Source organism: Panthera uncia, chromosome A2, assembly GCF_023721935.1.
Source record: "Panthera uncia isolate 11264 chromosome A2, Puncia_PCG_1.0, whole genome shotgun sequence".
Classification (NCBI taxonomy): Eukaryota; Metazoa; Chordata; class Mammalia; order Carnivora; family Felidae; genus Panthera; species Panthera uncia.
This window is the reverse complement of record NC_064816.1, coordinates 18,913,193-18,939,950: the sequence shown is the minus strand read 5'-3', so window position 1 is coordinate 18,939,950 and position 26,758 is coordinate 18,913,193. Positions and strand designations below refer to the sequence as shown.

The 26,758-nt window shown below is 38.4% G+C and overlaps 1 protein-coding gene across 1 annotated transcript in view; it reads right to left on the bottom strand.

Moving 5' to 3' along the window:
- DOCK3 (dedicator of cytokinesis 3) overlaps positions 1–26,758 on the bottom strand; it is a 560,028-nt gene that overhangs the window by 188,753 nt on the left and 344,517 nt on the right. The window contains exons 7-9 of the mRNA XM_049640567.1: positions 24,351–24,435; positions 6,346–6,387; positions 5,542–5,696 (exon numbers count right to left, since the gene is read on the bottom strand). Coding sequence (XP_049496524.1) covers positions 5,542–5,696; positions 6,346–6,387; positions 24,351–24,435 — 282 coding nt within the window. The remainder of the gene's footprint in view (positions 1–5,541; positions 5,697–6,345; positions 6,388–24,350; positions 24,436–26,758) is intronic.

The window sequence follows — 26,758 nt, the reverse complement described above, 5'->3', positions numbered from 1 at the left end:
ATCCCATTCACAATTGCACCAAGAAGCATAAAATACCTAGGAATAAACCTAACCAAAGATGTAAAAGATCTGTATGCTGAAAACTATAGAAAGCTTATGAAGGTAATTGAAGAAGATTTAAAGAAATGGAAAGACATTCCCTGATCATGGATTGGAAGAATAAATATTGTCAAAATGTCAATACTACCCAAAGCTATCTACACATTCAATGCAATCCCAATCAAAATTGTACCAGCATTCTTCTCGAAACTAGAACAAGCAATCCTAAAATTCATATGGAACCACAAAAGGCCCCGAATAGCTAAAGTAATTTTGAACAAGAAGACCAAAGCAGGAGGCATCACAATCCCAGACTTTAGCCTCAACTACAAAGCTGTAATCATCAAGACAGCATGGTATTGGCATAAAAACAGACACACAGACCAATGGAATAGAATAGAAACCCCAGAACTAGACCCACAAATGTATGGCCAACTCATCTTTGACAAAGCAGGAAAGAACATCCAATGGAAAAAAGACAGTCTCTTTAACAACTGGTGCTGGGAGAACTGGACAGCAACATGCAGAAGGTTGAAACTAGACCACTTTCTCACACCATTCACAAAAATAAACTCAAAATGGATAAAGGACCTGAATGTGAGACAGGAAACCATCAAAACCTTAGAGGAGAAAGCAGGAAAAGACCTCTCTGACCTCAGCCGTAGCAATCTCTTACTCGGCACATCCCCAAAGGCAAGGGAATTAAAAGCAAAAGTGAATTACTGGGACCTTATGAAGATAAAAAGCATCTGCACAGCAAAGGAAACAACCAACAAAACTAAAAGGCAACCAACGGAATGGGAAAAGATATTTGCAAATGACACATCGGACAAAGGGCTAGTATCCAAAATCTATAAAGAGCTCATCAAACTCCACACCCGAAAAACAAATAACCCAGTGAAGAAATGGGCAGAAAACATGAATAGACACTTCTCTAAAGAAGACATCCAGATGGCCAACAGGCACATGAAAAGATGCTCAACGTAGCTCCTTATCAGGGAAATACAAATCAAAACCACACTCAGGTATCACCTCACGCCAGTCAGAGTGGCCAAAATGAACAAATCAGGAGACTATAGATGCTGGAGAGGATGTGGAAAAACGGGAACCCTCTTGCACTGTTGGTGGGAATGCAAATTGGTGCAGCCGCTCTGGAAAACAGTGTGGAGGTTCCTCAGAAAATTAAAAATAGACCTACCCTATGACCCAGCAGTAGCACTGCTAGGAATTTACCCAAGGGATACAGGAGTACTGATGCATAGGGGCACTTGTACCCCAATGTTTATATAGCAGCACTCTCAACAATAGCCAAATTATGGAAAGAGTCTAAATGCCCATCAACTGATGAATGGATAAAGAAACTGTGGTTTATATACACAATGGAGTACTACATGGCAATGAGAAAGAACGAAATATGGCCCTTTGTAGCAACGTGGATGGAACTGGAGAGTGTGATGCTAAGTGAATTAAGCCATACAGAGAAAGACAGATACCATATGTTTTCACTCTTATGTGGATCCTGAGAAACTTAACAGAAACCCATGGGGGAGGGGAAGGAAAAAAAAAAAAAAGAGGTTAGAGTGGGAGAGAGCCAAAGCATAAGAGACTCTGAAAAACTGAGAACAAACTGAGGGTTGATGGGGGTGGGAGGGAGGGGAGGGTGGGTGATGGGTATTGAGGAGGGCACCTTTTGGGATGATCACTGGGTGTTTCATGGAAACCAATTTGACAATAAATTTCATATATTGAAAAAAATATTTATATATATTAACAAATAAGTATGGTGGTGCTGTGGACAGTAACTCAGGGTAGGAAGGTAGTAGATTCAGGGAATTGTATTTGGGGAGAAATGTGAAGGTTCTGGGGTGACAGGGGGGATGGAATAGGGGGAGTGATGTCACTGATATTTGGGAGACAGAAGTTGATAAGATATAGTGGTTAAATGAGAAAGGAAGCAGATATAGAGAGAGGAGCCTAAAAGGATCCCAAAGTTTCTGACATGGATCTCTGAGCAAATGATAATGCCTTTCACTTGATTCAAGGAACACAGGAAGAAGTGTATGTGTGAGGAAAGAAAATGAATTCAGTTTAGATACGCTGAGGCAGAAATGTCTGAGGAACATATAAGGGCAAATGTCTGGTAGGAAAAAGGAAATGAGGCTCTGAAGCTCAGGGGAGAGATCTTAACCAGAGATTTAGATTTCAAGGCTAAATATTTACAATTTTATTCAGAATGATAAAATGTCACAAAAACAGTCAGAGCTGCTAAAGTCCTACCAGCTGCTGCTTCTTCCCTCCTGCACTGTTTAACACTCATCAGCCAACATCTATCAGGATATGCTATGTGGGTTTGCAGTCTGCCATGCACTGGAGCCTCCCGAGATATGTCTGTCAGATCAGCAATGAGACTTACAGTGCAAGAACAGCTGGTCCTCTCTGGAGCCTGTTCCCCCGGCTCAAACCTGTCCTCAGCACAGAGGTGAGAGTGTCCTGGCGATACTGAACACTAGACTAGCACTGTTTGATTGATCAGACTGACTGCTTTGTATCAACACTCTGTGCCCCTGATCTAACACATTCCTAACTTTTCATGATCTCTGATAACTAATTCAAGGAAGTAATATATGACCAGTTTAATACCTAATTATTATGAAAGTACACATAGCTGGCATCATCAGCTCAGTGAACTAAAAAATTTTAATATGAAATTTATTGTCAAATTGGTTTCCATACACTTCCATACAACACACAGTGCTCATCCCAACAGGTGCCCTCCTCAATGCCCATCACCCACTTTCCCCTTCCCTCCCATCCCCCATTAACCCTCAGTTTATTCTCAGTTTCTAAGAATCTTTTATGGTTTGGCTCCCTCCCTAATTTTTTTTTCCCTTCCCCTCCCCCATGGTCTTCTGTTAAGTTTCTCAGGATCCACATAAGAGTGAAAACATATGGTATCTGTCTTTCTCTGTAAGACTTGTTTCACTTAGCATAACACTCTCCAGTTCCATCCACGTTGTGACAAAAGGCCAGATTTTATTCTTTCTCATTGCCAAGTAGTATTCCATTGTATATATAAACCACAATTTCTTTATCCATTCACATTTTTTTTTATCCATTCATCATTTGATGGACATTTAGGCTCTTTCCATAATTTGGCTATTGTTCAAAGTGCTGCTATAAACATTGGGGTACAAGTGCCCCTATGCATCAGCACTCCTGTATCCTTTGGGTAAATTCCTAGCAGTGCTATTGCTGGGTCATAGGGTAGTTCTATTTTTAATTTTTTGAGGAACTTCCACACTGTGTTGGGACTGAACTAAAATTTTTGAAGGCTTATACAACTACACAGATCCTAATGGAGAGAAGAAAGAACGTTTAACAATTAAATCTAGATTTAAATTCTGCTTACTAGTTTACTCTTAAAACTAAAGAAAGGAAGTAGTATTTTCAACTAAGGACCTTACAGTTTTATTATGTGAATGGGAAGGTGGTATAGTTCTCTAATTCAGTCTAGGGATTTTTAAAAGACCAAAACATTTCCAGCAGCTCTACAAAAAAGAACATTTTTTCACTTTTCTTCTTTTAAAATATTTTATTGTTTCTTGAGGCTCAATTACAAATAATAAGCCCAAAGAAAAAACAACTGATGCATTAATAACCTCACGTGGACCAGAGCTGGGGTGTCTCTGCTGGGCTTAGATCTTCTCTGTGCAGTAAGCCCGAGAAAGCATGTACTGAGCACAGACACTGTGTGTGGTGCTGTCATCAAGGAAAGAGAAGACACAATCCCTGGCACTCAAGGATGATTAAGTAGGGTGCTCTGGTTTTTAAGCTGCAGCTCATGGACTTTCAGTGGTCACACAGAATACTGGGTGGGGTAAGGGGCATAGTGAGATTCCTATTATTTCCCCTTTCCCTTCAACAGTGAAGTAGTTCTATTTTACCTGTTTTATTTATTGAACTTTCTCATAAAATTTAGCTTAAAGAAAGGATTCTTGGGGCGCCTGGATGGCTCAGTCAGTTGAGCGGCCGACTTCGGCTCAGGTCATGATCTCGTGGTCCATGAGTTCGAGCCCCGCGTTGGGCTCTGTGCTGATAGCTCAGAGCCTGGAGCCTGTTTCGGATTCTGTGTCTCCCTCTCTCTGACCCTCCCCTGTTCATGCTCTGTCTCTCTCTGTCTCAAAAATAAATAAAACGTTTAAAAAAAAGAAAGAAAGGATTCTTCCATATACAAAAATAAGTAATAAGTTTACAAATCTCTGACCTAGGAGGAAAACAGGAGCAGCCAGAATCTGCATCTCCATAGCCCTGGCCTACAGTCTTACCTGTGCACAGCAGCTGTAGCTGTCATCCCTGCCACAACTACCTGTAGCCACAGCTTTCCTAGACACACATGCTGGGAGCTACTGGTGACAAGGAAATTCCACATGCCCCCATCAGTAAATGTATCATTTTATCCCTATGCCAAAGTGAAGCAAGGTGTTTTAATTTGCGGGGCAAGGCCTGTCAAGAACAGAGGTACTGGGAAGCATGCAAACTAACTGCTTTCCTTTTGTACTGTTATAACTTCCATTTTTAATTTTCTTGTATATAACATGCAATTGGAAAAATGAAACCATGATTTCAGTTTTTAAGTAAAAAATAAAAAAAATAAAAAACCCTTAAAGCACTTTGAATACAGGAAGTTTCCAAGCAATATAAAAGCACCCCCAAATTTACTTTCTCCCCACCCCACCGAGAAGATGACCACAGAGAAATGTCTGGATGCCCTAAAAGTCTAAGTTGGCTATAAAGATCATCTCACCCATCAGAGCTGTGCTGGCCTGTAGAGAAACAGAAGCCTGGAATGTCTCCTTGACTCCTCCCCACCTTTCATGATGAAAGCACTGCTGCACTTGCTCATGCTTAAAGGCTTCACTGCTCTCCCCAAATACATGGTCTGCTGCATATCAGACCTGTTCTGTGGCCTCTCTTCCAATCCAAGGAAAAGAGGAACAATGGAGTCAGACCAACCTTCCCTTCAGTCCGGAAGATGCTCTCTCCCCTTTGCAGGGCTGGAATGACATTGAGGGCTTGGCTGCTCTTAGGACACCATTAGCCTACTACACTGTGAACCCTCTCTCCCACGTGCAGCAAGGCAGGGCCCAGGGTACTGTATTCTGGAGCTGGACCTCTCTGCTGAACTTGCTTTGTTCTATGTTTCTCTTATGCGTTTTCTCTGGCACTGAAGAGTTGCATCCTCTTCTCTCTCTGAGGTGGTAACAGCCAAGACTGGGGTTGAACTTCCACGTGGAAATAGGCACAGGATAAAAAAGAGGCCACACGTGACTTCAAGGTAAACTGGGATTTGAGGCAAAACTCCCTGCTAAGTAAGAAGAGGTCACCTAATCTTGTTTTTCTTTCTCTGTCATCTATCTTCTCTGAAGGCCAGAGATGCTTATGACCCAAGCAATACCATCCTTATACAATCTCAACCTCACCACAACCTCTAGTAACTTTTACCTGATCTGCTTGCCTTCTCTCATATCATATAAGGAAAAGAAGACATCAGTATCTTCTCCAATGGTATTGTAGGTGAAACTCTTCAGACTGAGGAAGAAGTGATGTGGCACTGGCATCCGACAGGTTTCTCCATGACGTGGGCGCATCGTATCTACCTAATGAGGAAGGCAAAAAACAGTGATTCCAATTTTAGTTATTCATGCATTGGTCATAAATAAAATGAAAACTAAATGACTGGCTTTCCTCATACTACCAAAGGGGATCATTTAAGACAGAGAAAAGGTGTTTTCTCTGCTAGTAAGGGAGTACTGTGTCAATATACTTGGTTTGAAGTGGGCAAATATGCAGCTGGGAGAAGTAAACTGAGTGGAGGAGATATAGGAACAGTAATTCCAACTTATGAGTGAACTTAAAGTCTCCACAAGATCACAAATTTATAAATTCTCCACAAACTTCTAAATTCAAAGTTATTTTTTGGAGACACTGTCACCCTGATGCACTTGATTTACATTGTTAGATGGTAATAGCTACCATACTAAATGACACTTCTATTTTCTCCCAGATGGATTCATTTTAGTCTCCCGTCTACTTTATTTTAATTGTGCTTAAGTAAATTTGTTCCTTTGCTGCTGGCAGTGCCTGGAGACCAGGCAAATCTGCTTAGAGACCAGGGCCATTTAGATTGAAGGCACCACACAATCAAGACATCAGGGGTGGCTATCACTGGCTGGTGCATCCCCATGCTGTGATCTCTTAAAAGAAAGAGCTGAGGGAAATACTGGGAGGCCTAGTTAGACTGCTTACCTGGGATGTGCTTTGCTGTACGCTCTGCCGGCTAGATAAGTGCTATGGAAAGAAAAAAAGAAAAATTCACTCAACTGGGAAAGAAAGTAACTGTTATTCAGCAGCCTCTATATGTTAGGCATTCTGTAGTCTTTTACTTATATGTTCTCATTTAATTCTGATAAAAAGCCTGGTTGGGGCGCCTGGGTGGCGCAGTCGGTTAAGCGTCCGACTTCAGCCAGGTCACGATCTCGCGGTCCGTGAGTTCGAGCCCCGCGTCAGGCTCTGGGCTGATGGCTCAGAGCCTGGAGCCTGTTTCCGATTCTGTGTCTCCCTCTCTCTCTGCCCCTCCCCCGTTCATGCTCTGTCTCTCTCTGTCCCAAAAATAAATAAAAAATGTTGAAAAAAAAATTAAAAAAAAAAAAAAAAAGCCTGGTGTAAGAAAGTGATGTGCTGAAGATCATACAGCAAGAAGGTGGCAAAGTCTGGATTCAAACCCAAGACTCTCCAGCTCAGAGTACCAACCACCCAAGTGATGGGCTCTTGCTAGTAGATTTTTGCTTTGGTGCTGTTTGCCCCACACCCTCTACCACCTCCTGAGCTGCAAGATCCAGCTTATTCAGGCTTTCTACTCTGGAGGATGTGTAGTCTTTAACCTGAAGCACCCCTCACCCCCAACATGCTGTTCCTTTGCTGCTGGCTGATGTTAGAAGAAGCAGATTCCAATCCCAGCTAAATGTAAAAGGGTTGTGAAATCAGATAAATTGCTTACTCTCTCCAAGAGACATTTTCCTCACCTGTAAAACTGAGATAAAAGCTTTTATTGTCTTTCTCTCAGTTACTGTGAGGCTCAAATTACCTAACAGGAAGCTGCATGGAACAGTAGTTAGGGACCTAAGTGCAGAAGTGAGACCACCTGGTTTTAAATCTTGACTCACATTTGTCTTTGCTCATATAAAAGTGAGGATAACATTTTGTGTTGAACTCAACCTCACAGGGTTTTGTGCAGATTAACCTGGTATGGTAACCTGGTATGTTCAGTCCCTGGTCTTGTTAAACGCAACAATGAGAGTTTCTATTTGCTCTCTTTGGGACCTAGAAGTGGGAGACAACACTCATTTGGTGAACTATTCTACACCACGTGGGTAGGAAGGATGGTTGCTGAGTAGACTGATTTCATTTTTTTAATTTAGGGTTAAATGTGTCCATTTGGAAAACTGAATACAATTAAATGTTAATTTAAATGTATCTTACTAGCCATATTTGCTAATTATTAAATATTCATGTGTATTATTAGCTATATTAGTAATTTATTATTGATTATTAATGTTCATTGATGGGACTATATGTTCCCATGATGCATATTAAATATAATAAAATAGGCCTCCAACAGCTGGGGAAATCATCACATAGAATGTATATGTATAATAGAAAATGTATACAAAAAGGTTTCTAAAAAATTAGGCTTTCCGGATGCCTGAGTGGCTCAGTCCATTAAGCAACCAACTCTTGATTTCAGCTCAGGTCATGATCTCATGCTTAGTGAGACTGAGCCCCGCATTGGGCTCTGCACTGACAGTGCAGAGCCTGCTTGGGATTCTCTCTCTTCCTCTCTCTGCCCTTCACCTGACTCACATGTGCATACATTTTGTGTTCTCTCTCTCCCAAAATAAATAAAACATTTTTAAAACTCAGGCTTTCAAAAAAAAGTTTTCTATGGTTTAATGACCCATATCCCACTGGGAAGGTTATTGGCCTAAAATGCTTTCCATTGTTCTATTTTACATTCAGGGACTACACTAAGTGATTCTTCTCAAGTGGAGTTACTGATTAAATCCTAAAAATGACTACCAATCCTCAACACAAATATTCAATTATAACTATATACAGGAGTTTATAGCTAATTTCGGTGAACTCCCTTTTGACAATAACAAATGTCATTCTAGATTTTAGAAGCACCAAATTTGAAGAGAATTTTCAAACCAGTCTAACAAATGTTGCATGGGTAAGGCATCAAAACTGACATTCTGGAACCTCTTTCATGGCACCGTAGGGAAAAACCACTTCCCCTTTAGGTGGCATTCAGCTGGCCAGCTAATATCCCTCTTCAGAACCATCACCACCTGTATTAGGGCCATAATGTATTATTTCTGTGTGTTTGCTACCTAACTCTAGACTTTGCCCTCCCAGAGAGCAAAAAAACCCTATCTTAATCATTTTATATTTGAAGTACATAGGGAAATGTACATCAAAAATATAAATTAATTAAGAATTGTATGGACATTGCTAGTGGGGGTATATATAGTCATTTTGGAAAAAAATATGACCTAACGTATTAGCGCTGAAAATGTTATTACCTAACCATTCAGCAATTTGTTTCCTGGTTATAAACCTCATAGAATTGCTTGCTGTTAATGTTACCATCATATTTTATAATTAATAACATAAAATATTCAAAGACCTCTGTGAGTATATATAAAAATATTTGGGTGGCCAGATGTCTATCTGGTGAGCCAAATACTAATACTTCTTTCTTTTAAATCTGTATTTCTGTTAATACTGGTAATCTACCTTTTCCTAGGAAAACTTTTTTATTTCATCCAAGTTTTCTCATTTATTACCAGATAATTCAAGAAAATATTCTCTTACAATTGCTTTTGTGTCCTTTGTGTTTGGAATAAATTTTCCTTTCTCATTAAAAAAATGTATGCACTACATTACTGTTCTGGCAAATTTCCCCCATACAGAAGGCGTTTTCAGCCCTTTGAAGTCTCTGGTTCATTTAGTCTACAAAAGTCTACCAATAGGGGAAAAAACCCTGCAACTTCAGACATTCTATTCAATTGAATAACACAATTAATTGCCTGCTATATATATTTGGAACTGTGTTAAGTATTGTGGGTCTTACAAGGAAATACAAGACCAATCTAGTCAGATCACTAATAAAACGATGCTTCATTGCTAGCAAATTTAATCAATTGATTTAAGTCCAGAAATGAAAGTACAAACATTGATCTAATAAAAACATTAATTAGCACTAGAAGATAACAGACTAATACAGTTCCCAACACATGCTAATGTGGAAAGATAACAACATAACAGGAGGTTATAATGTAAGTATTTTGTTAGATCTCCCCACAATTTAGAAGCTCTTATATAATCTTCAAGTGTCCATTCCCCAAAGAGGCATAGCTAATTAAAATTAACACAAATACTTTGTTGTTGCCCTTTGAAATGCTTTTTAGTTTGGGCGGCACCAGTTCTCTGTCGTTGAAAGCGCATTTGGACTTGTTATGCAGAAGCAAGAACTGAGGAGAATTAGGGGATTCTTCTGGTTCTTGTCATATAGAATAGAAAATCTGTGCATATAAAGAGATTTTTACCAATTACTACCACTAAACACTTGCACAGGGGATTGATCTTTTTAATGAAAAACAAAATTTCTAAATGTAAACTTAAGGTATAATCCTATTCATAAAGGTTTTCTTGTAAAATGAGTGACAAAGAATATTATATTCAGAAAGTTTCACATGCCTTTGTAATTTCCAGTAATAGATTTAAATGTTAATAGAAAAAGGTTTTAAAAGGTTATTCCTTTGAAACTTCTTGATAAATTTAACATTTAATCAAAACACTTGCTGTGCATTTACTATATGCAATTTAACATAAAAATAAGTTGTTTTCAATAAATTTATGGACTTTCAAAATCGTTTTTTTCTTCTGAATATCTAGTTCTTTTATCTAAAGGCAAATACATGGGATAAAAGACAGCATAAAATGAAAAAAAGAGACTTGAATCTTTGGTCTTTTTGAGAAGTCAACATTTTAAAATTAACATTTAAATGTATTAAAAGTAATATAAGCACATAGTTTTAAAAGTTAAATAGCCTTAAAAGTCTTGCAATAGAGTAAACTGAGGGTTGATGGGGGGTGGGAGGGAGGGGAGGGTGGGTGACGGTTATTGAGGAGGGCACCTGTTGGGATGAGCACTGGGTGCTGTATGGAAACCAATTTGACAATAAATTTCATATTAAAAAAATAAACTGCTGAAAGACTACCAGTTGGGGGGGGGGGGATGGGCCAGAGACACACTGATAATTCAGAAAAAAAAATGCAATTCAATCAGTAGACTTGTAACACTATGTTCAACCTCCCTAGTAATCAAATGAAAATTAAAACAATAAGAAACAATCATGCCTATTAAGTTGGCAAACATAAAAAAAAAGTCTTGCAATAAAATTATCAGTCCTCTGTTCATCCTGTACTATTTCCTAAGATAAGTACTTTTAACTCTTTATTATGTTTTTTCTAAAATTTATCAAGTATTTCTAAATGTCACATTTATAAAGCTCTCTTTTTGTGAAGTTTTAGATTTATTTATTAGCTTCTTATAATGGTAGTGAGGATTTTCACATTTGTTTATATTCACTTCCCTTCATCTATCTTCCTAATATCTCCCAATTTTTGGTTAAAACTTGTTAGTGACTGTAACTTTTAAATATTGTTCACTGGTGAGCCAAACAGTGTATTTCAATTACATTTCCTTTCTTCTACATGTTGCTTTTGTTTTAGAAGTCTTAGTTTTTGGGGCGCCTGGGTGGCTCAGTCAGTGAGCATCTGACTTAAGCTCAGGTTATGATCTCATGGTCTGTGGGTTCGAACCCCAAGTCGGGCTTTGTGCTGACAGCTTAGAGCCTGGAGCCTGCTTCAGATTCTGTGTCTCCCTTGCTCTCTGCCCCTCCCCTGCTCATGCTCTCTCTCTCAAAAATAAATAACATTGAAAATAATAAAAAATTCTTAAAAAGGCAATCTTAGTTTTATTTAAGTTACAGGGCCTTTTCCTATGTTCTTCTACAGCTTTATAAAATACCTTTCAAAAACATCCTCCATATGGTACAATATTCTTTTTCTTTCAAGTTTATATTTAAATTCTAGTTAGTTAAAATATAGTGCAGTATTGGTTTCAGGAGCAGAATTCAGTGATTCGTCACTTACATACAACACTGAGTGATCATCACAACAAGTGTCCTCCTTAATACCCATCACTCATCTAGCTCATCTCCCATCCACCTCCCTCCATCAACCCATAGTTTGTTCTCTATTGTTAAGAGTCTCTTGTAGTTTGTTTCCCTCTCTTCCCTCCCCCAATTTCCCATGTTCATCTGTTTTGTTTCTTAAACTCCACATGCGTGAAATCATATGGTATTTGTTTTTCTCTGACTTACTGTGTTAGAGCATGATACATTCTAGCTCCATCCATGTCACTGCAAATGGCAAAATGTCATTTTTTGAAGTTGAGTAATATTCCATTGTATGCATATGTGTGTGAATGCATGTGTGTATATATATACACACACATCTTCTTTTTTATTATTTTAAAACTAAATATAATTTATTGTCAAATTGGTTTCCATACAACACCCAGCGCTCATCTCAACAGGTACCTTCCTCAATGCCCATCACCCACTTTCCCTTCTCCCCCACCTCCCATCAACCCTCAGTTTGTTCTCAGTTTTTAAGAGTCTCTTATGGTTTGTTTCCCTCTTCTCTGTAACTTTTTATTTTCCCCTTCCCCTCCCCCATGGTCTTCTTTTAAGTTTCTCAGGATCCGCATACGAGTGAAAACATATGGTATCTGTCTTTCTCTGCCTGACTTATTTCACTTAGCATAATACCCTCCAGTTCTATCCACATTGCTGCAAATGGCCAGATTTCATTCTTTCTCATTGTCAAGCAGTATTCCATTGTATATATAAACCACATATTTATCCATTCATCAGTTGATGGACATTTAGGCTCTTTCCATAATTTGGCTATTGTTGAAAGTGGTGCTATAAACATGGGGGTAGATGTGCCCCTATACATCAGCACTCCTGTATCCCTTGGGTAAATTCCTAGCAGTGCTATTGCTAGGTCATAGGGTAGTTCTATTTTTAATTTTTTGAGGAACCTTCACACTGTTTTCCAGAGCAACTGCACCAGTTTGCATTCTCACCAACAGTGCAAGAGGGTTCCTGTTTCTCCACATCCTCGCCAGCATTTATAGTTTGCTGATTTGTTCATTTTAGCTACTCTGACCGGCATGAGGTGGTATCTGAGTGTGGTTTTGATTTGTATTTCCCTGAGGAGGAGCGACGTTGAGCATCTTTTCATGTGACTGTTGGCCATGTCTATTCATGTCTTCTGCCCATTTCTTCACTGGATTATTTGTTTTTCGGGTGTGGAGTTTGGTGAGTTCTTTATAGATTTTGGATACAGCCCTTTGTCTGATATGTCATTTGCAAATATCTTTTCCCATTCTGTCGGTTGCCTTTTAGTTTTGTTGACTGTTTCCTTTGCAGTGCAGAAGCTGTTTATTTCCATGAGGTCCCAAAAGTTCATTTTTGCTTTTAATTCCCTTGCCTTTGGAGATATGCCGAGTAAGAAATTGCTGCGGCTGAGGTCAGAAAAGTTTTTTCCTGCTTTCTCCTCTAGGGTTTTGATGGTCTCCTGTCTCAAATTCAGGTCCTTCATCCATTTTGAGTTTATTTTTGTGTATGGTTTAAGAAAGTGGTCTAGTTTCATTCTTCTGCATGTTGCTGTCCAGCTTTCCCAGCACCATTTGTTAAAGAGACTGTCTTTTTTCCACTGGATATTCTTTCCTGCTTTGTCAAAGATTAGTTGGCCATACATTTGTGGGTTTAATTCTGGGGTCTCTATTCTATTCCATTGGTCTGTGTGTCTGTTTTTGTGCCAATATCATACTGTCCTGATGATTACAGCTTTGTAGTTGAGGCTAAAGTCTGGGATTTTGATGCCTTCCGCTTTGGTTTTCTTCTTCAATATTACTTTGGCTATTAGGGGTCTTTTGTGGTTCCATACAAATTTTAGGATTGCTTGTTCTAGCTTGAGAAGAATGCTGGTATAATTTTGATTGGGATTGCATTGAATGTGTAGATAGCTTTGGGTAGTATTGATATTTTAACAATATTTATTCTTCCAATCCATAAGCAGGGAATGTTTTTTCATTTCTTTGTATCTTCTTCCATTCCTTCATGAGCTTTCTGTAGTTTTCAGCATACAGATCTTTTACATCTTTGGTTAGGTTTATTCCTAGGTATTTTATGGTTCTTGGTGCAATTGTGAATGGGCTCAGTTTCTTTATTTCTCTTCCTGTTTCTTCATTATTATACCACATCTTCTTTATCATTCATCAGTTGATGGATATTTGGGCTCTCTCGATAGTGAGAGAGTTTGGTGGTATCTCATTGTGTGTTTTTTTAAATTTAAATTCAAGTTAGTTAATATACAGTATAGTCTCAGCTTCAAGAGTAGAACCCAGTGACTCATCTCTTATATATGACACCCAATGTTTGTCCCAAAAAATGCCCTCCTTAAGGCCCATCACCCATTTAACCCATCCCCCACCCACCTCCCCTCTAGCAACCCTCAGTTTGTTCTCTGTCTTTAAGAGTCTCTTATAGTTTACCTCCTTCTGTTTTTATCTTATTTTTCCTTCCCTTCCCCTGTGTTCTGTTGTGTTTCTCAAATTCCACATATGAATGAAACCATTTAATAACTTTCTCTGACTTATTTCGCTTAACCTAATACCCTCTAGTTGTTGCAAATGACAAGATTTCATTATTTTTCATCACAAGTAGTATTCAATATATGCCACATCTTTTCATCCATTCATCAGTCAATGGACACTCCATATGGGCTCTTTCCATAACTTGGCTATTGTTGATAGCACTGCCATAAAGATTGGGGTGCATGTGCCCCTTCAAAACAGTACACCTATATCCTTTGGATAAATACCCAGTAGTGCAAATGCTGGATCACAGGATAGTTCTATTTTTAATTTTTTGAGAGACCTCCATACTGTTTTCCAGAGTGGCCGCACCAGTTTGCATTCCCACCAACAGTGCAAAAGGGTTCCCCTCTCTCTACAACATCACCAACACCTGTTGTTTCCTGTGCTGCTTATTTTAGCTGTTTTTACAGGTGTGAGGTGGTATTTCATTGTGGTTTTGACTTGTATTTCCCTGTTGATGAGTGATGTTGAGCATCTTTTCATGTGTCTGTTAGCCATATGGATATCTTCTTTGGAAAAGTGTCTATTCATGTCTTCTGTCCATTTCTTCACTGGATTATTTGTATTTTGGGAGTTGAGTTTGCTAAGTTCTTTATAGATTTTGGATTCTAACCCTCTACCAGATATGTCATTTGCAAATACCTTCTACCATTATGTAGGCTGCATTTTAGTTTTGTTTATTGTTTCCTTTACTGGCAGAAGCTTTTTATCATAAGTCTCAATTGTTTATGTTTGCTTTTGTTTCCCTGGCCTTTGGCAAAGTGTCTAGTAAGAAGTTGCTCTGGCTGAGGTCAAACAGGTTGCTGACTTTTTTCTCCTCTAGGGTTTTGATGGTTTCCTATCTCACATTTAGGTCTTTCATCTATTTTGAACTTATTTTTGTGTATGGTCTAAGCTAGTGGTCTAGCATCATTCTTCTGAATGTTGCTGTCCAGTTTTCCCAACTGTTGAAGAGACTGTCTTTCTTCCATTGGATATTCTTTCGTGTTTTGTTGAAGATCAGTTGACTATATAGTTGTGGGTCCATTTTTGGGTATTCTATTCTGTTCCATTGACTGTGTTTGTGCCAGTCCCATACTATCTTGATGACTACAGCTTTATAATATAGTTTCAAATCCAGAATCATGGTATCTCCAGCTTTGTTTTTCTTTTTCAGGATTGCTTTGACTATTCGGGGTCTTTTGTGGTTCCATACAGATCTTAGGATTGTTTTCTCTAGCTCTCTGAAAAGTGCTGATGGTATTTTGATAGGGATTGCATTAAATATGTAGACTGCTATGGATAAAACTACCAAATACTCTATGAAGTCATTTTTCTCCTAGAGACATTTCCTCCTGACTGCCCCTCTGCTTTCATCTAGACCAGTTACTGTCTAGGCCTATTGCACAACTGTCATCCTGGAATGTTCCTCTGATGGTAACCTGAGAATTCTCTGCACTTCTCCTTTCATTCCCTTTCCTGTATGGCACATAAAAGCTAATAGCATCTTTTCGTTTACTCCCTTATTTTAAAGAAATAATTTATTGTTTAGTAGTTTCCTAAAAAAGAGAGACTTTTTATTCATTTGTTTTTATACTTTGAGTGACCAAAATTTTCTTCGGGCAACTTTCCCATTTGATTGATAATATAGCAGAGTAAATGCAGAATTCTAAGACAAATTTTATTTTCCCTCAGAATTTTAAAGGCAGTGTTTCATTATTTTCTAGTTTTCAGCGTTGCTATTAGGAAGACAAATGCTATTCTTAGGACAAATCCTTAGTAGGTGACCTATTTTTCTCACTGGAAGGTTTCAACTTTAGTGAGCTGAAATTTCACAATTAAGTGCTAAATACTTATTAGGACTTTTCAATCTGGAGACTCATATCTATGCTCTGGAAAAGGTTTTTTTTTTTTTTTGCCAGCTTTACTGAGATATGATTAACATATTATATAAGTCTAAGGTGCACAACATGATGATTTGATACACATACAATATTGCAAAATAAGTACCACAATAAGGTTAGTTAACACGTCTTTCACCTAACATAATTACCTTTTTTTGGTTGTTGGTATGGTGAGAACATTTAAGATCTACTCTTTTAACAACCTTCAAGTACACAATACACTATAGTGAACGACTGTCACCATGTGTTACAATAGATACCCAGAATTTAATCCTCTTATAACTGAAAGTTTGTACCCTTTGACTAGTATCTCATTTCCCCTACTCCCCACTCCTGGCAACCAACAATCTACTCTTTGTTTCTATTATTTCAGCTTTTTAAAATTCCACATATAAATGAGATCATAAAGTATTATTTGTCATTCTCTGATTTATTTCACTTAGTATAATGCTCTCAGGGTTCATCAATTTTGCTATAAATGGTAGGATTTCCTTCTTTATTATGGGTGATTAATATTTTATTGTATATATACTGTATTTTAGTTCTCCATTCATCCATCAATGGACACTTAAGTGTTTCTATGTCTTGGCTACTGTGAATAGTGCTTCAATGAACAAGGAAGTACAGCTATCCTCTGAGATCTGAATTCCAATTCTTTGGATATATACCCAAAAGTGGAATTGCTGGATCATACAGTTCTATTTTCTATTTTTTGAGGAATCTCCATTCTGCTTTTCACAGTGACTATACAAATTTATATTTCCAACAATGGTGCACGAGAGTTCTCTTTGCTACATATCCTTGCCACTATTTATCTCATCTTTTAAAAAATTCTTTTTCTCTTTTATTTTTTATTATTAAAATATAATCAACATACAGTGTTATATTAGTTTCAGGTGTAGAACATTGATTCAACAATATGATACATTACTCAATGCTCACTACAGTTAAGTGTAGTCACCATCTGTCACCATTCAATGTCATTATGTTATTACTGACTATATTCCCTAGGCTTTACTTTCAACTCGGTGAATTATTTATTTTATAACTGGAAGTTAGTACCTCCTGTCTTTTTGATGACAGGCATTCTAACAGATGTGAGGTAATATTTCATTGTGGTTTTGATTTGCGCTTCCCTAACGGTTAATGATACTGAACACCTTTTCATGTATTTTTGTGTCTTCTTTGGTAAAAAGTCAGATCCTCTGCCCATTTAAAAAATCAGACTGTTTTTTTTCTCTTGAGCTTTAGGAGTTCCTTACATAGTTTGGATATTAACCCTTTATGGTTTGTGAATATTTTCTCCTCTTCTGTAGGCTGACTTTTCATTTTGTTAATTGTTTCTTTTGCTGCACAGAAACTTTTATTTTAATGTTGTCCCACTTGTTAATTTTTGCTTTTGCTATTGTGCTTTTGGTGTCATATTCAAAAACCACTGGCAACAGCAATGTCAAGCAGCTTTGCTTTATGTTTTCTTCTAGGAGATTACAGTTTCAGGTCTAACATTTAAGTCCTTAGAGTTAATTTTTGTGAGCAGTGTAAGATAGAAGTACAATTTTCATTCTTCTGCATTTGAATATCCAGTTTTCCCAACATTTACTGAAGAGACTATCCTTCCCTCATTGAATATTATTGGCTCCCTTGCAAACATTAGTTGACCATATACGTGTGGGTTTATTTCTGGGGTCTCAATTCTGCTCCATTGGTCTGTTCATCAAGCCAGTACCATACTGTTTTGATTACTATAAATTTATAATGTAGTTTGAAATCAGAGGAGAGCCTGGGTGGCTCAGTTGGGTGAGCATCCAACTTTGGCTCAGGTCATGATCTCGCGGTTCGTGAGTTTGAGCCCTGCGTTGGGCTCTGCTGACAGCTCAGAGCCTGGAGCCTGTTTCAGATTCTGTGCCCCCCTCTCTCTCTGCCCCACCCTTGCTTGTGCTCTGTCTCTCTGTCTTTCAAAAATGAATAAACATTAAAAAATTAAAAAAAAAAAAGAAATCAGGAAGTGTGATGCCTCCAGGGTCTATTGTGGTTCCATATGAAATTTAGAATTTCATTTCTAAAAAATCCCATTGGCATTTAAAAAATATTTACATTTATTTATTTAAATTCAAGTTAGTTACCATACAGTGTAGTACTGGTTTCAGGAGTAGAACCCAGTGATTCATCACTTACATAGAATACCCGGTGCTTTCCCAACAAGTGCCCTTAATGCCCATTTAGCCCATCCCCTACCCACTTCCCCTCCAGCAACCCTGTTTGTTCTCTGTAGTTAAGAGTCTTTTATGGTTTGCCTCCCTCTCTGTTTTTATCTCATTTTTCTTTCCTTTCTCCTATGTTCATCTATCTTGTTTCTTAAACACCACGAGTGAAGTCACGGTATCTGTCTTTCTCTGACTGGCTTGTTTTGCTTAGCATAATACATTCTAGTTCCATCCATGTTGTTGCAAATGGAGAGGTTTCATTCTTCTTCATCACCAAGCAGTATTCCCTTGTATATATGTACCACATCTTTTTATCCATTCATCAGTCGATGGATATTTGAGCTCTTTCCATAATTTGGCTATTGTTGACAGCACTGCTATAAACACTGGAGTGCATGTACCCCTTTGAATCTGTATTTTTGTATTCTTTGGGTAAATTCCTAATAGTGTAATTGCTGGATTATAGGGTAGTTCTATTTTTAGTTTCTTGAGGAACTTCCATATTGTTTTCCAGAGTGCCTGCACAAGTTTGCATTCCCACCACAAGTGCAAGAGGGTTCCCCTTTCTCTGCATCCTCACCAACACCTTTTGTTTCTTGTGTTGTTAATTTTAGCCATTTTGACAGGTGTGAGCTGGTATCTCATCATGCTTTTGATTTGTATTTCCCTGATGATGTGATGTTAAGTATCTTTTCATGTGTCTGTTAGCCATCTGATGTCTTCTTTGGAAAGTATCTATGCATGTCTTCTGCCGTTTCTTCACTGAATTATTATTATTTTTTTGGATGTTGAGTTGGATAAGTTCTTTACAGACTTTGGATACTAACCTTTTATCACATATGTTGTTTGCAAATATCTTCTCCCATTCTGCAGGCTGCCTTTTAGTTTTGTTGACTGTCTCCTTCACTGTGCAGAAGCTTTTTATCTTGATTAATAGTTTGGGGTGCCTGGGTGGCTCAGTCGATTAAGCATCCAACTTCAGCTCAGGTAATGATATCACAGTTCATGAGTTAGAGCTCTGTGTCAGGCTCTATACTGACAGCTCAGAGCCCGGAGCCTGCTTCGGATTCTATGTCTCCCTCTCTCTGCCCCTTCCCTGCTCATGCTCTGTCTCTCTCTCTCAAAAATTAATAAACGTTAAAAAAATTAAAAAATAATGAAATTAGTCAGAGAAAGACAAATATATGACTTCACTTATATGAGGACCTTAAGAGGCAAAACAGATTAATGTAAGGGAAGGGAAACAAAAATAATATAAAAACAAGGAGGGGGACAAAACAGAAGAGACTCATGAATATGGAGAACAAACTGAGGGTTACTGGAGGGGGTGTGGGAGAGGGGATGGGCTAAATGGGTAAGGGGCACTAAGAAATCTACTCCTGAAATCATTGTTGCACTATGTGCTAACTAATTTGGATGTAAATTTAAAAAAATAGAATTATATAACAAAATTTTAAAGTAATACATTTTAAGAAAAGACCCAATAGGTCATGTTTGCTTTTGTTTCCCTGGCCTTTCATGAGATGTTACTCTTAGTGAGAAGTTACTCTGGCCAAGGTTGAAGAGGTTGCTGCCTGTGTTATCTAGCATTTTGATGGTTTCCTGTCTCCTGTTTAGGTCCTTCATTTTGAATTTATTTTTGTGTCTGTTGTAAGAAAGTGTTCCAGTTTCATTCTTCTGCATGTTTCTGTCCAGTTTTCCCAACACTATTTGTTGAAAAGACTGTCTTGTTTTTTTTCCATTGAATAGTCTTTCCTGCTTTGTTGAAGATTCATTGACCATATAGTTGTAGGAGTCCATTTTGATATTGAAGCTTTCTATTGATTCTTCAGTCTTTGTATCCTTCAGCTCCAAAATTTATTTCATTGTTTTTTATATTTTCTTTTTGTTGAACTTTTCATTTTGTTCTTGTATTATTTACCCAGTTTTGTTGAATTTTTTTTTTTTTTTGTGAGAGCTACAAGCCCTCTGAGCATCTTAGAACAATTATTTTGAATTATCTGTCAGCAATTTGTATATCTCCATTTCTTTGGGGTCACTGAAAGTTTACTGTGTTCCTTTGCTCATGTCACATTTCCCTGATTCTTTGTGATTCCTGTACTCTTGAATAGTTATCTATGTATGTGAAGAGCAGTCACCATTTCAAGACTATACTGAATGAGTTCAGTGAGGAAAGATCTTCACTGATAGGTAGAGGCATGCTAGAGAATGCTATGACTCTGGGTCTAGTGGTGCAGGATGCCAAGTGTAGGGCATATGGCAATTCTGGGGCCAGGAGTGTGTGTCTCACTGGCTTAGGCCACATGGGTCAACAATAGCGACAACCATGGGATTTCGTAGAGAGGTGCAGAGGGTCTACAGTGTCTGCAATGGTTGGTGGGGTCCTCAGTGGCTCTTCTAAGTCCAGTGTCTAGGAACCTGGGCAGGCAGCAGTGGTGGTCAGAGCTAGTAGTATGTATACCTTCAGCTTCAAGGTACCTGCAAAGTGTCAGGGGAAAGCTGCAAGACACACAGTTAATGGGACCAGCACAAGAGGCAGATGCCAACTGCACATGCACTAGCAACTGCAGGGGCTCTGGTTACTGGCATGGATTCGCATAGCTGTAGGAGGCATTGGAGACTGGGACAGAGACTGGCCTGGCAGTATGCAGGTGCATAGCTTCAGGGGTTAGCTTTAGGTGTGTCCAGCAATGAAGGCCACGGACAACTGTCAAGGGCAGATCTGGGCCCATAAGCAGCTGTGGGGGCCTTGGTTATTGGCATACACTCCTGTGTATACAGGAGTTCACCATGGGAGCATGCACGGCAATGAAGGTCAATGACAGAAGTCAGGCCAGCAGGTACGCAGCAGCAGGGGCTACATATGAACATATGCACAACTACAGAACTCAGCCATGGGAATCTAGGCTGGCATGTTACATGTGCACAGCCACAGAGGCTAGGCTAGCTGCTGCATATTTAATGCCCCAGAGAGGGGTGGGGAGGGAGCAGGAGGTGCTTAGGGGGCTGGCATCTGTGAATGCAAATACCTGCAGGGTGAAAAACTTGGGTGAGAAAATTTGCAGGGGTTCTGTAGCAGCTTTGCTGGCCACTGGTTTCTTCAAAGGTGAAAGATGCTGAGGTTCTCTGTGCAGCAGTCTCCTAGGGTCCATGATGAGGACCTCAGTGATGAAAGCTGAGGGGGTTTGCAGCATCTATAAGGGTTGTTCAAGTCCTCAGAAGTGAAGGCTGCTGGGATCCTATACCCAGCAGGCTAGTGGGAACCATGGTCACTCTCGCCGCATGGCAGATATGGGTAGCCCCTGTTCTTTTCCTTGTTCCTACCTATCTCTAGATGTCTCAGCTTTGCCAGTCTCTTGATGGGGTAAAATTGAAGAGGATCCTTTATACAGTGCCTGAAGGGCTGGGAAAGCTGGTCACCTATCTTCTTCTCCTTTTCCTGGAGAGGGGAATCCTTTTAGGCTAGGGAGTTCCTTCTTGTTGCTAAGTAGTGCCAGCCTGGGGCATGGAATGATGTAGCAAAATGAAAGTGTTCTTCCTATGCTTTTTGTCTTGTTATTCTGAGGTTTTTTTTCTCCACTGTGTGGCTGAAGCTTCTTAAGTGATGGTTTTCTTCTGAGCTCTCCCAGAGCTATCTTTCATTTGTGCCTGTCTAAATGTTGATCTTCATGGGAGGACAGGGGATGGAATCTTCTACTCCACCATCTTGGTGATATCACTACCCTGGAAAAGTTTTTAATATGATTTCTTCAGTAATTTTATTTATCTCTGTTCTTTCTTCTTTAACTCCATTATCTGGATATTGGACCTCTTGGATTAAACCTCTAACTTTCCTAACATTTCTCTCCTATTGCTAATTTTTTATTGGTGTCATCCTGTTTTCTAATATTTTTATCAAGTTTATCCCAGTTAACTCATTTGTAATTTTCTAGAACTCCTTCAATTGCTTCTTAGATTGTTCCACTCTGTTTCTTGGCTGTCTCTGGATTTCTCTTTGCAGACAGCAACCACCATTTTCTTCTATTGACTTGTCTGTTTCTTCCAATTTCCTTTCACATGTATTTGTTCTGTCTCTGACTTTTATGTGCGAGGTTTCCTCCAAAGTTTATTGATGTCTGGCTGTCCAGAAGTGCTGTGTAGGATCTGCTGAATACTGGGTTTCACTGTATGAAGGTTTGTGGAAGGTAATGGTAATCACATCCAACATCTTTAAATGGTAATACCACATAATATTCTGATGACTCTGAAGTTGTTATATCTGAGCTTCACTTCTGAACACCAGACTTTCAGCATCTCAGTTTGGCAGTCTAAAAGTCATCTCAAACTTGAAAAGAAAAACCAGACCAATGTATTGATTCCCACTGCTATACTCCGAAACCTGCTTCTCCCGCAGTATTTCCTATTCCACTTTTACAAGGTCAAAGTTGGGAAGATCAAAACATAGGAGTCATTCTTCTCTGACCTTCCTCTTTTTTGTACACACATATACCAAATCAATCTATCACCAACTCTGAATGGATTTGTCTCCAACACACATTCAGAATCCAACAATTTCTTACTACTTTCATTGCTCCAACTCTGGCCCAAATACCAAAAATTAAAATATTTTGCTTGAATGACTGCTCCCTAATTCCATTCTTGCCCCACTCTGGTCCTTCTGCACACATCAGCTGGAGGGATCCTTTTAAAATGTAAGCCAGATTATGTGATTCCTCTGCTCAAACACCTTCATAGGCTTTCTGTCACACTTAGAATAAAATGCAAAATCCTCATCAAAAATAGCATCCTCTAAGCCACCATTCTAAGGAGAGGTCTTAGCCTCAAACTCTCAATCACCCTTCACTTTCCACATCTAATTGATCAAAATTCATCATTTTTATTTACTAACATCTACATTCTCTACTGCATTTCTTCTTCATTCTTATTGCTGTCTAGTCATTATTTATTGCCTGAATCACTTCTGTGGTCTCTTTCCTTCCTGATTCCAGTCTTCTGCATTTTACATTCTCTAAAGACAGAGTCAGCATTTGAAACCCATATCCAATCACGTTACTCCCATAGCTATACCAGACTACTGGACAAAGTGTAACATGGGGCTTATAAAACTCTTCATGATCTGACCCTTGCCTCCTTCTGTGACTTACCTCCCAATTATTAACACATACTTACATGCCAAAGTTACCAAAGTTACTGGAAGTTTTCACTGATTTTTCCCAGCCCCAGATAATCAGTCACTCCCTCTAGCAACATCTTAATAAATTTATGGCATACAGCACATATACGGCAATTGTTTGTTTGTGGTCTATTTGATCCCACTAGACTAGTTTCTCAACCTGGGGGCCATGTATGGACTTCATGGGAAAACATCAGAAGTAACTGTCAATTACTTAAAACTGAGGGTAAAACTTTGTATGCAAAACCATACTTGCATTGTCCTGGGAAGAAATTCTCTCCGATCTCCATGACCCAGAAAGGGTAAAGAACATCGATACTCCAGATGGTGATATTCTCGAGGGATGGGATAAGTCTTGTTCATCTTTAATCTCTAAATCTCATGCTTTACAGCATCATACTGAACAGAGCATAGTTAGGGCAACTATACACAAATGCTTTCCTACACTAGCAAATATACATTAGCAATTGATATGTTACTTGTGTATTACTTAGGAAAATTTCCAAAGGTCCTTGACCAGGCAACATACTTTGTACCCTCAAAGTTACCTAAAAAATTACATTTTCCTTAAATAGAAACTTGTAATTCTTTCAATAAACACTCAAATACATAACTCCACAAAGCAATATTTTACCCAGTCCCTTAGTTTAAGCTTAATAGTCACCTGAGGCTTCTGATCTTTATTTGTTTTACCTTAAAATTTTTTACCTCTAGTTACTTCTCATTCAGTCTGTAAAATGTAATCTTCATCATCAATTAACTCAATACATTTTAGTAACAGCCAATATACAGCGAAAGATGTATCACGTCTATCTCTTACTATACTTTAAATTATTTCCAGGTTCAATCACTACATTAACCAATAAACTGGATCTTTACAGCTTCAACTACCTTCCCTTCTTAAGAGGTGGTGAGGGACAGAATTTTGGATGCAGGCTGAAGGAGCTCCATTCACTAGCAAAACCAACAGATAAATGATCCCTGGATATTACAATACAGCCTTGCACAGTATTTCCATTTAGAAAGCAATGGTGATATGTAGTGTCAGAATAAGGAAGATCCCTTACATACACTGGGACAAAGACAAAGGAACAATTTTAGCAATACTGTTTCATAGTGTAATTAGGAATAACAAACAAAGAAGAAATAATGAAGTGTGTAGGAACAAGCTTACCCTGTGTTAGATTTCTTACCATTTTATAGAGATCTGAGACACTAATCTGGTCTGAATCCACTACTTCAAAGTCCTTTCGAGGCACCAAGTCCAGGCCCAAATGCCTAGTAAAGAGAAAGAACACACTCAGCATGCCATGTCCTTCAATTACTCATCTCCTTTTATGTGCCCAGAAGTTCTTATCTGCCATAACCTTGTGTACAGAGGTTGAGACATTACCCCAGCAGGGACATGCCTTTATACAGTAACAGCTAATTGTGCTCACCATTAGGTAAATAAATGAGGCTGGGGATTTTAAGACCGTGATAGTTTTAATCCCCAAGTAGTTCCCCCTTCTGATGGAAAAATGAATTTATTCAATACCATGTCTCTAACAGATTGTTTGAATTAAGAATGTATTTTCTATAGATCATTGATAAGTCATGTTCATTTTTCTCATCCTACCAATCCTACAAGTATGCTCAAGGCTTAGTCATGCATTACTTTCATTAGCATGAAAAAATCATTCAGGATCTAAGTAGATTTGTAATTCAAACACATAAAAATCACCTCTGAAAGATATCAAACTCAAAGAATGTATGTTTTAGTTGAGTTAAAAAAATTTTGGGGGGTCGCCTTGGTGGCTCAGTTGGTTAAGCATCCGACTTTGCTCAGGTCATGATCTCACAGTTTGTGAGTTTGAGCCCCACGTCAGGCTCTGTGCTGACAGCTTGGAGCCTGGAGCCTGCTTCAGATTTTGTGTTTCCCTCTCTCTCTGCCCCTCATCCGCTCATAAGCTGTCTCTGTCTCTCAAAAATGAATAAGAGTTAAAAAAAATTTTTTTTAATGTTTATTCATTTTTGAGAGACAGACAGGGATAGAGCATGAGCAGGGAGGGGCAGAGAGAGAGGGAGACACAGAATCCGAAATAGGCTGTCAGCACAGAGCCTGATGTGGGGCTTGAACCCATGAACCATGCGATCATGACCTGAGCCGAAGTCGACACTTAACTGACTGAGCCACCTGGGCGCCCCTAGTTGAGTTTTTATCTCATTTCCAATTTAATTAATATGACATTGGTTATAGTAAAGACTTTACCACACATTAGTCAATATCTTAAGAAACTTTAGATGAAAGTTTAACCAAGGAGTATTACTCCTAAAAAATATCCCCATATTCAGAAGATCTGGTATAACTTGGGGAGGAAAGAATAAAAGATAGTGATTGGCAATTGATTGGCAGTTAGTATGAAACAGTGAAAATAACTCCAGTGAACCAGAAATCTTGGGTTCAAATATGAAACATAATTTATATTCAGTAAATGTTAGCTCCTTTCTTACTTTCTAAACCTGGAGTCAAATGGAGTTAGGGAATTGTGGCCCCCAAAACTGCTTACAACAGTATGTGTGTATTCATGTACGAATTTTTTCTGAGGAGATAGTCAATAATTCTTAGGGTTTCAGAGCTGCTCTGTGACCACCCTATACTACAGCACAAGGGTTATGAATCACTGCATCTCGCAAAAGTATTCTATAGACAATGAAAGGAGTATATTTTTTTTCTCTTCAACTGGATGATGAACTGCTTTTAGAAAATGCTAGCAAAACAGGGGCACTTAGGTGGCTCAGTCGGTTAAGCAACCAACTGTGGCTCAGGTCATGGTCTCACAGTTCCTGTGTTCAAACCCTGCATTGGGCTCTGTGCTGACAGCTCAGAGCCTGGAGCCTGCTTCGGATTCTGTGTCTCCTTCTCTTTTTGCCCCTCTCCTTCTCATGCTCTGTCATCAAAAATAAATAAACATCAAAAAAATTTTTTTAAAGGAAGATGCTAGAAAAACTAATTCCGTAGACTCTTTCTGTGCATAAAAGCACCACTCATCTAAGATAAAACTATGTGTACATCCAAAATGCAGATTTGTTTTCTTTATAATTTATAACCTATTCATAGGAAAAGATATGAAGAGGTTAAAGAAGTTGCAGTAAGATTGCTAAAATAAAAATAAGAACCTATATGAAAAAGGTGGGAGCAAATATACTAATTGTATAGGCTAAAGCGATTACCATGATTAAGAATCAAAATTTAGATTGGTACTTTTCAGCACACAAGAATAAAGAAGAAATCTATTTTTCTACTAAAAGATAAAAACTCAAGTTTTTCTATTATATATATTATAACTTACATTATCCTTAATAGAAAAACATGAATTTTTAAAGAAGAAATAATTTTTGGTACTAAGTGCAAAAAACAAAATCCTCAGTTTTGCATGTTGAGATCAGTAGTAATACACTGTTGGCTTTAACTATGATAGCTTACAGTTTAATGGTAAAGCCATGCCATTGAATCTGATTATAGAATATACTTAAGTTGATAAGAGATTTAATTTTTCTACCACTGGGATCCTGTGTTCTTACATCAAGGAAATATTCCATTCAGTCACCTCATATTAGC